This window comes from Telmatherina bonti, assembly GCF_933228915.1.
Source record: "Telmatherina bonti genome assembly, chromosome: 15".
In the NCBI taxonomy this organism is placed as follows: domain Eukaryota; kingdom Metazoa; phylum Chordata; class Actinopteri; order Atheriniformes; family Telmatherinidae; genus Telmatherina; species Telmatherina bonti.
Genome location: NC_136613.1, coordinates 5,443,691 through 5,454,941, shown reverse-complemented (window position 1 = coordinate 5,454,941; position 11,251 = coordinate 5,443,691). Strand labels below are relative to the sequence as shown.

Here is an 11,251-nt window from a genome sequence, read left to right as displayed (position 1 = left end):
CAAAGATAGAGAACAAGAAGACACAAGTTAATTTTACCATAAGCTAATGTCAAGGATGTCCTAATCTATTTGCTGAAAACGACAAACTGGGTTTCTGTGAAGATTTAGAATATGATGAAGTGAAGCTGGTGGTGGTTTCTTTACACTAAACACACTACAATGGTATAAAAACACCTAAATGTGTACTAACAATGCAGGATGTGTAAAGAAAGCTCTTAATCTTCTTCCTCCATCCACACACTACCAATTTCCTGACTTCTCAAATGTTTTCATCTGCTTTCGAATGTGTTATTATGTTATCTGGGAACTTTAGGAACTAATCAAAACTTGAACCTTCCTGGGAAAATATGCTTCGCTTTTTGAAGATATCTTGGTATAAAACTCTCATCTAAGCATGAAGTACTTAGACGTTGAGCATCTTACTTGGACAACATCAGCCATTTTAATTTGACCGCTTTCATTACCAGATGTTCACAAGCCTGCGAATGTCACATGACTGCTCATCAGCCCTCAAAAGGCTAATGCTAATGCTTCTTATGCTACGTTAACTCATGGTGTTGATAAGTGTTTTGGAATTAAACTAAAAAGTTTTCCAGCTATAATAATTTAGTGGAAGTTTTTTTTTATTACCTCCTGCTGTAATAACACATATAAGTGAGACATAAAAATGATTTTCAGAAACATTTAGTTTATTGATAATTCTATGACATGAAAAAGTTATACCTTAAAACATGCACTTGTCACCTCCAGTGACCAGGGTTCAACTCTTTCTGTGCCAAAGATGCTGCTGCAAACAGATGTGGCCAAGCCTTCCTAGCTATCTAATACAGATCGTTCTTCGTTTTTACTCACATTGCTTTATGTTGTAACTGACTGCTTTTAAGCCCCGTTACAATACAGTTTTAAATTGGACCATAGACTGTATAAGAAAGATGGATGGAGCTTCCGATGGTTAAAAGTGAAGCCTATGTGGAAGTGCCTAAAACTGCAGTTCCCCCATCATCCACTAGGGGCTGCAAAACAGAGCAAATCCCCATAGACTCCCATGTTAAAAAGACCAACTTCACAGCAGAAATAAACATGTTTACAGCAGGAATAAACACGTTTACGGCAGAAATAAACATGTTTACAGCAGGAATAAACATGTTTACAGCAGAAATAAACATGTTTACATCCTGGTTCAAAAATCCATTTTAGATTTAACGGATCAGGTTTACCTTCATAACAACTGTGGGGGGAGTAAATTTTTTTTCTAACTCGCCCATTTAAAAGTAATTTAATCTTCAAGTTCGGCATATTTATGGGCGTGTCCTTTTGATTGACAGGTACCCAATCTCCCGCTTCAAGTCAGAAGAACGTAGAATAACTGCGGTTTTTAACCGGTTAACAATGTGACTTAGCTTTAGCCCGCTTACCTCCGTTAGCTGGTTAGCTCCTGTTATCTCCGGGTTAGCTCGGTTAGCTCTTAGCTACAGAAAGCTCCAAGTTCGCTTGATGTCAATCATCCACCATGACGCTCAAAGCCCCCCTCTCAGCTCCATCTCTTTGCTCATATTTGTATTTTCTGGGCGAGACGACACACATGACCCTGCCAAGATGGCGACGGTAGGAACCGCCCACCGAGCTTCAATTCAGCTCTTCAGAAATCTATGGATGATGTCACGAAGGCTACGTCCATATTTATAGACAGTCTAGGTTTGATGACACGCTTTGGACATGTTTTAAAAGATATGAATGGCCTAAATGTTAAAATGTGACATTTTTTGTGACACTAAAAGTGAGTTCTTTGTTTCAAAACCACACATACGTCCATCTCTATATACAGTCTATGGTTTGGACACACGTACCTGTTAATGTTTGATTTTCCACCTCGTCCAGTCCAGTATCATAGCAGCAGGATGATGGTCTGCTGACTTGCCGAGGAGAACAAATTTGCTTTGCCATGAAGAGCTTTCTGGATATAAGGTTCCTCTTCAAACTTTGGCAGTCTTGATTTTAAATTAATCTATTTCTGAATTTACATTTTAAGGGGTTGGAGGGATGTCAGGGATTGAACAGAGGAGAAAGCAAAGCATAACAAGCTGCTACATCTGTAAGATAAAGGAAAAACAGCTGCAGCATCTTTAGGAAAAACAAAGCTGACAATCATCAGGAGCACCAATAGAAGACAAAACAAAACACTAATCACAAAAACTTCAAACATAAAACCATAACAGTAGCTACACCAATAAAACCCACAGCATGACACGGTGTCAGACTGCAGGCTAGTGTTGTGCTAAAGACCGGGCCCTAGACCCAGCACAGGGACGACCATGCCTCTATCTAGAGGAAGATGCTTATAGGGTGGCTGTAGCTCAGGAGGAAGAGCAGTTGTCTACGTTGGATTGATTTCAGACTTCTCCTGACTCCATGCCTGCAGTGTGTCTATCAGTGCTTTAAGTGGTCAACATGACTGGACTATATGAGTACAGTCCATTTACCCCAGTCTGCTGTGGAGTACAGGTCCCTGAGGACCGGGGAAGTCAGATGACACCTCCACTAGGGGTTTATGTTGTTTCATAAACAATTTCACAGCTGAAAACTAATTTTACAGACAAAACATCAATTTTCTACTTTGACACAGAAAGCCGGCTTTTCTCTTTTCTATTCAGCAAAACATCTTTTTTTTAGGAATAACATGGAAAACTCTTGTGACTCCCAGAAGCTGTTTTTCTCTTCAGGGACCTGAGCGAAACACAACGCTGCTATTGTGCGCTACAATCAGGCTCTTTTGTAAACTCTTACAATAAACGCACTGTAATTTCATTCAGCTGTTTTTCACCGTCAGCCTTTTCCAAGACAGATGCTGGTATGATCCACATCATATATCTGTATCACCGTGTCACTTTAAACAGCCTTTAAAAGGCTCAAAACCTTCCGACCAAATGTATAAATATAAAATGTATTTTCTTTTCATATGAAAATAGGATTTAATGTAATATTAATGATAAATTTTCCAAGTAAAAGGTGTGAAATTTTATGAGTATTTAAATTTATTTCATCGTTACATCAGGTTATTTTTGAGAATGTTATAGTGAGTGTAGAAAATAATATTTAATTTATGAATCTATCAGCTGCGATGGAGTGGCGAGCTGTCCAGGGTGTACCCTGCCTGTCGCCCAAAGCCAGCTGGGATAGGATCCAGCTTCCCCACAACCCTGAATTGGATAAGAGGTTTAGAAAATGAATGAATGAATGAATGAATTTATCAGTTATGAGAATTGCAGGAATGTTTAAAGCTGATGATTTGCTGCCATCTGATGGTGTGTGGTGTACACAACGCGTCTAAAGTGCGGGAACACTTTCCCACTGGATCTAACGAAGAAGTCTCCACAACATATGATCAGACGAAGTTCTACCTGCCGTCTGCATGAGCGTTTTCACTGATATGTTTAGTTTTTCAGTATTAAGTAATGGAGGAATTCATTTAAAAGAGAATCACTAGATTTTATTTGAAATCTTTTGAGACACCAGCGCTCTAATAGCAGGAATCCATGATGCGCCTCATGCTCATGAACCTCATGCCGCTGAATCCCATCTCCCTGAAGCTGCGGTACTCGCCGGGCCTCAGGTACATCATCCTGCCTCTGAAGTGCGGCTGCTCGTACATCAGCCAGTGGCCGTCCATCACGTTGCAGGACATGCAGTCGTTCATGCGGTAGCGGTCCATCATGTTGTCGCAGTCGTCCATCAGCTCGTGCATCATACCGCCGAAGTTCTCCTTCTCGTAGATCCTCATCCTGAACTGGCCTCTGTGCTGCAAGTTAAAATACATGAAAGTGAACATCGGAGCTCTGAACTGGTTTTTACCAGGTTTGCTCGTACGTGGAAGGGTCCATACCATGGGGATCATGCGGCAGGACCTGATGCAGTCGCTCATGCCCATACGCTGGTAGTCAGAGTACTCCCCCCTCCTGACAAAGAACTGGTTTCCCATGAAGTTGGGGCGGTCGTAGACCATGAAGCAGCCGCTCTCCACCCTGCAGGAGTGGCACCTGGTCAGGAAGGAGTTCATGTCAGCGCAGTCGCTGCTGGTCTCATAGGAACGTCCCTGGAAGTTCCTGTCCTCATAGAAGATGATCTGAGAAAACAAAGCAAAGCACAGACGCACTGAAACCAACAACCTTGAAGAGGTGACAGCGGGCTGCTCGAGTCCACATCTCTGTCAGCTTCTCAAGTGTTTGACATTAATGTGCACAGACCTTGCCCATGGTCATGGCTGCAGGTCGAACTGTTTTGGCTCAAATGAACTGCACAGATTTATCGATGTGCTCCTGTGCCTTTTATACCTGACCTCACACCCAAAGCATACATGACCCCATTGTTCAAATTCCTGACAGAGCGATATGGCACAGAGGGCCCCATATACGGCTCAATTCAAAGAGACCTTTAACGGATCATGATTTGCGGTGGTTGCATTTGTGAGAGGAGGCCCCGCTTTGTATTGTCTTTGCTGCAGAATCACAGTGTTACTGGAAAACTGGAAATCAAATACCTCCTATTCTGTTTGCTTTGCACTTATTAATGATTTTATGGGATTAAAACAAGGATTGAGCAGAAGATAAAAGCATGAGAATGTGACTTGTTGCATTAGAGTTCATCCCTGCTTCAAGTTGTTCACAAACTTATTTCCACGATTGCATGTTGGGACTGATCATATTTCTGCAGGATCAAACACAACTTTCACCTTTATTTGCTTTGCAGATTTGGAAGAATGACTGTGCAAAGGGAAACAGTATGTGTGCAACACAGCCAGAGCTTTATTGGCATGATGGAAGCAACACAAACAGGCATCTTATAAAGAAAACTGAACACAGACAATGCAAACATCACATGCAAATAGTATATTTTACAAGTGATTCTGTAATATAAATGCATTAAAATAATCTGTAAAAGGAATTTGCAGCTTAAAATAATCTTATTTTAAATATTAGATTAGATTTAATTTAAATTTAACAATGATTGAACAACAATTTACTGTCAAAGCCTTTGGTGAAACTTTATCTCCTCCATACAAACAGTAAAATACTGCAGTTATACAAGGTTTGCAATGAGTTATTGCAACAGACACTGAGAAGCAGTTCAGTTTTGTCCTCATTTAGTTATAGTTCATTAAACTTAGTGTTGTAATAGTGATATATTTATTTAAAGCTGCTTTTTATTGTCAGTCGTTTGAAGGTTGCAGCTTGTTGCAGGTCTGATTGTGTGAAAATCTTTTGGTTTAAAGAGACTTTATACCAAACACACGTGTTGCTACGAGTCTCCAAAACTCCTCTGTTGTAGATTTCCATAAAAAAAAAAGCTGATTTGAAGCCATTTTCTCCTCCATCTGCAGGCGTTTCCTCAAACGATAATTGTGCAGAAATTAAACCATTATGTCTATCTTGCATCAGAAAGATGAATAAATGTGAAGCTTCATATAGCCAGTTTCTGAACCTTCTGTTGCCTTGTTATAAATCTGAGAAAATGATTTTATATTCATTTTAAAATCTTGTACAATTTCAATGTTTTTACCCAAAACAATTAATCTCCAACCATGTTGTCTGAAACGGTAAAAAGCGATTAAAGAAGAAGAAAGAACTTTATTATTATTTTATTTCTACGTTGCTATCAGAAAATGTTGTAATTAGTGATGAATAAAATGTAAATAATTTTGTATGCACTGTGACCTAACATGTAGTCATTTTTATGCACCTTGTGGGAGTAGTACTCTTTCCTAATTATGTTTTACTATCAGGTCCAGTAACAATAAAGGCACTTTTATTCTTATTTATTCTTTTTATGCACAGTGTCCACAGGCTTGTTTTCTACCTTATGCATGGATGAGGATTATATATTTGCACATTAACCACTCCAGAGGACACCGTGCAACACAACCTATGAATAAATAAATATAAAATTTCATTGTAATTACAAAGTTTTATGGAAAAGAAAATGATGCAGCTGTGTTTGTATACAATAAATATGGCAGAATATTATTTTATGAATATTTGATAAAGAAGCTAAAGATAAACAAAAAGATAAATAAAAATCAGAATACAGTGAAGCATTAGAGATAAGATAGTGTATTTATGTTGTAAAAAGGAAGTTAATCGAGTCAAAAATCTCATGTTTGAATGAATTGCTGGATTGAATTGATAATTGTTTTATTTGGATAGAAATAAAAAGAAAAAACATCAGCAGGGGGAGTTAACAGGAGTCAGTGATGCGCCTGATGGAGCTGAATCTCATCCGGTCGTGTCCCATCTCCCTGAAGCTGCGGTACTCTCCGGGACGCAGGTACATCATCCGGCCCTGGTACTGCGGCTGCTCGTACATCAGCCAGTGGCCGTCCATCACGTTGCAGGACATGCAGTCGGACATCTGGTAACGGTCCTGAATGTTGTCGCAGTCGTCCATCAGCTCGTTCATCTGACCCCCGAAATTCTCCATCTCATAGATCCGGATTCTGTAGGAGCCTTGGTGCTGTTAAAAGACAGAGGTTTAACATGGAGGATGCAATGCTTTGAGTTCCTCCAAACCATGAGCCTTCAGTCGTACCGTTGGGATCATACGGCTGGACCTGATGCAGTCAGACATTCCCATCATGCTCATGTAGTCGGAGTACTCTCCCCTCCTCATGAAGTACTGGTTTCCCATGAAGTTGGGGCGGTCATAGACCATGAAGCAGCCGCTCTCCACCCTGCAGGAGTGGCACCTGCTCAGGTGGGAGGACATGTCGGCGCAGTCGCTGCTGGTCTCATAGGAGCGACCCTGGAAGTTCTTTTCCTCATAGAAGATGATCTAGACGGCAACAGGAGATGGAGGGCAGGAGTTTGGGAAGTGAACAAACAAACAGAAAAACCAGAATGGTCACAGCAACGTTTATCTATGTAAGTAGTAAACCTACCTTTCCACGCATGGTGGCTGATGATACTCTCAGTGATGCCACAGCAATCCCATCCTGGATTGAAGCCTTTTTTATACCTAACGTGGCATCCAAACAATTGACGGCACCATTGTATGGTATCCATGAGTCAGCAGCATGCAACGTCGGTCCCTGTGTTTGTGAATGCTGATGGGAAAGGGTTTGCATGTGTCCTCTCTATAGTTCTAGATCTCATAGAGTCCATCGTTTCGTTTGGTTATTTCCGTTCATGCAATGAACTGAGTTTTTAGAAATAGAAGGTTAGAAACAAAGAGAATCTGAACCACCTTTACATTTAATTCTTTTTTTTTTTTCTTTATCACCAAATTACTGCAAAAACACTCCAAACTATCTCAAACAGTTGCCTCATTTTGTTTTTGTGCATTTATATTCCATGTAAACATGGCTATTCATGTCCAGCTGGGGTCCTCTACCCTGGGAGGCTCCTCTCCAGGATCTTAGCTGCTCCTAGGACAAATCTCTTCCAGATGTAGATGTTCCTCCAGGAATCTGTTGGAGCCACTTTTCCAGCATTGGGGACACGGCTCCCAGTGCCCTGATGACTACTGTTGCTTTCACTTTCCAGGCCTTCTCCAGGTCTTCCTTGAGGCCTTGGTACTTCTCTACTTCCTCGTCTTCCTTTTTTCAGACATTTCCATCACTGGGGGTGGATAGATCCGCCACTTCTGGATAGAGCCTTCTTCTGCTGTTTATCCATCATCACTAAGGACAATGATTTATGTTCCTGTTCTTTCCTTCAGGAGAAGCCAGAAAAGATTTTAGTCGGGTCCAGTCCGTGTTTCACGGGAAGCTTCGTGTGCAGCAATGTGAGGATCCCTGCAGGCGTTGATGTCTGCTTTTATGTGCAATGGACCTCTGTGTTTGTTTGTTTGTTTGTTTTCCAAACGAGAAACTTTGTCCGCGGTAGGGTGGGGTTTTGCACGCGGCTGTGTCTGCGTATTTTAATGCCACATGTTGTAAAAATGTTTGTACTTTCTCACCACGTTGATCAGCTGTTTTATTAAAACACCTGCATAAAGAAAGCTGCAGAAACTGCAACTTTCCGCTTCATGCTTTCCGTGTTAACCACGCCCACTTCAGATGTCCAACCAATCACGCGATACTTCTCAGAGCTCCACAAGAAAAAAGTTCTGCCAGCCCGATGTGCAAAGCGGCACATGAGCCTTTTAAAGCCTGATCTGAGAAAAACTAAGGAGAAAAGTCTAGTTTCTAAATCTGTCGCTTTTTGATCCTTCAATGTCAGCTCTTCCTATCATTGTGAAGCAGAATTCACCAAGCGTTGGATTGTTCTCCTAATAGGGAACGTGAGCTGGGTTTAGACCATTGTGAGACAGGTTAGTTTTACCCTACTGATGATGTGTTGTTGCAATCGTAATCCTGGTCAGTATGAGAGGAACCGCAGGTTCAGACATTTGGTGTATGTGCTTGGCTGAGGAGCCAATGGTGCGAAGCTACCATCTGTGGGATTATGACTGAACGCCTCTAGGTCAGAATCCCGCCTAGACGTAACAATACCGAAGTGCCAAGGAGCTTCAGTTGGTCTCAAATAGCCGGCTCCGGCCGGTGCGGAGAGCCATTTGTGACGGGGTTGGGGAGCGGCCGGAGGATGGTGCGCTCTCCTGATGCGCAATGCATGTTTGTGGAGAACCTCGTGCTAAATCACTTGCAGACGACCTGATTCTGAAAGAAAGAGAAGAGGTTGCAGAGCGGGAGTAAGGCAGAGGAGAAAGTGATGGAGATTTAAACCATTTCTCCCGACCATCGTTATGGGTAATATGAGATCGCTAAGCTAACAAAACGGACGAGCTCGAGATGCTAACAAGGTCTCAGAAAGAATACAGAGAGTGCAGTATTATGTGCTTCACCGAGACATGGCTGCATGAACACATCCCTGACTGTAATGTGTCTGTACCGGGCTTTAAAACGGTCCGTGCAGACCGCAGTAGACAACACAGCGGAAAGCTAAAGGGTGGTGGAATTGCAGTGCTGGTTAACCAGCGTTGGTGTCATCCTGGACATGTTACTGTCAAGGAGAAGATATGCACAAGGGACATGGAACTGTCAGCTGTGAGCTTCCGTCCATATTATTTACCCAGAGAGTTTACCTGTGTTATTCTGGTAGCGGTTTATATAATACCTGGTACCGCACCAGACACAGCCTGTGACGTCATCAGCTCCGTCGTTGCCCGGCTACAAACACAGCATCCAAACTCATTCATGGCGATCTCCGGAGACTTCAACAACGTCTCCCTCTCTGCAACTCTACCAACATTCCAGCAGTTTGTCAGCTGCTCCACCAGAGAAAATAAGATGTTGGACTTATTTTATGCAAATATGAATAATGGATCCAGTTGTTCTGCCTTGCCTCCTTTAGGAAGATCTGACCATAATCTGGTTCTTCTCACCTCCACCTACAAGCCCATCGTTCAGCAGCAACCAGTCATCACAAAGACTATCAAAATCTGGTCTGCTGAAGCTGAAGATGCTCTTAGAGGAGGCTTTGAGGCTACAGACTGGAACGTCCTCTGTGAACCTCATGGAGACGACATCAACGCCATGACTGAGTGTGTGACAGATTACATAAACTTCTGTGTGGACAACATCGTCCCAACAAGAACAGTGAGGTGCTTCCCCAAGAACAAACCCTGGATCACCAGTGACCTGAAAAAGCTGCTGAACATCAAAAAGAAAGCCTTCAGGGATGAAGACAGGGAGTTATTGAGGGCAACACAAAAACAACTTAAAACACAAACTAAGAAGTGCAAGGAGGACTACAGGAAGAAGTTAGAAAGTCAGCTCCAGCAGAATAACCTGAAGGATGTGTGGTCTGGAATGAAGAAGATCACCGGCTTCAAGTTAAAGGGGGACCAGCCTGATGGAGGTCTGGACAGAGCTAATGAGCTGAACATATTCTTCAACAGGTTCAGTTCACCCCCTACCTCCAGCCCAACAGACCACACACCCTCCATAAGCCCACTGCTTTCCTGTCACGCCTCCAATCTGTCACCCTGCAGCTCAGTCATGGACCAGAACACAGCTTCATCTCCCTCCACATCAGGACATCCTGAGACCTCCACCTTGTTTGTCTCCTGCAATCAGGTTAAGAAGCAACTTGAGAAACTGAACCAGAACAAGGCTGCAGGTCCAGATGGTGTCAGTCCCAGAGTTCTCAAGATTTGCTCAAAACAACTATGTCCGATTCTCCAGCACCTTTTCAACACCAGTCTGAGACAAAATAGAGTCCCAGTGCTGTGGAAAACCTCCTGCCTTGTTCCAGTGCCTAAAAAAACACAACCAGCTGAACCAAGTGACTACAGACCAGTTGCCCTGACATCTCACATCATGAAAGTCCTGGAGAGACTCTTACTGGCTCACCTCAACAAGCAAGTAAACACCTTTCAGGACCCATTCCAGTTTGCATATCGTAATGGACTTGGGGTTGAAGATGCCATCATATACCTGCTCCAGAGAGCACACTCTCATCTGGACCATTCAGGCAGCACTCTGAGGGTCATGTTCTTTCATTTCTCAGTGCTTTTAATACCATTCAGCCTGCTTTGTTATGTGAGAAGCTCCATAAATTCCAGGTGGATACCTCCACAACCACCTGGATCTATGACTGCCTCACAAACAGACCCCAGTTTGTGAGACTGAAAGGTTGTGTGTCTGAGATGGAGGTCAGCAGCACTGGTGCACCACAAGGAACTGTACTCTGGCCATTCCTCTTCACTCTGTACACCTCAGACTTCCAGTACAACTCTGAGTCCTGTCATCTGCAGAAATACTCTGATGACTCTGCAGTTGTGGGGTGTATCAGGGATGGACAAGAAGCAGAGTACAGAGAACTGGTCAGTCAGTTTGTTAAATGGTGTGGTGACAATCATCTCATATTAAATAGCAGCAAAACAAAAGAGATGATTGTTGACTTCAGGAGGAAGAAGAATGGTAAATGGTCTTGTACTTCTATAGTGCTTTTCTAGTCATACAGACCACTAGAAAAGCACTTTACACTACTTGTCACATTCACCCATTCACACACACACTCATTCAACACACTCATACCCTGATAGGCACATCGGGGGGCAGTTTGGGGTTCAGTGTCTTGCCTAGGACACTTCGGCATTTCAGGGGAAGCCTGGAATTGATCCCTCAACTTACCTGTTGAAGGACAACTGCTCTTCCTCCTGAGCTACAGCCGCCCCAGAATAAACAAAGCACTGTTTCCATCCTGGGAGAGGAGGTGGAGGTGGTGGAGGAATACAAGTATCTTGGAGTTCAGCTGGA

General features: G+C 42.8%; 1 protein-coding gene across 1 annotated transcript; it reads right to left on the bottom strand.

The window, feature by feature from the left end:
* Nucleotides 1-3,517: 3,517 nt before the first annotated feature.
* LOC306766513 (uncharacterized protein) lies at nt 3,518-6,940 on the bottom strand (the record flags this gene model as incomplete). Its single annotated transcript, XM_079254293.1, has 5 exons — nt 3,518-3,796; nt 3,881-4,149; nt 6,234-6,504; nt 6,580-6,822; nt 6,929-6,940. 5 exons carry the CDS (start codon nt 6,938-6,940, stop codon nt 3,518-3,520), a joined length of 1,074 nt encoding a protein of 357 aa, XP_079110419.1.
* Nucleotides 6,941-11,251: the final 4,311 nt, after the last annotated feature.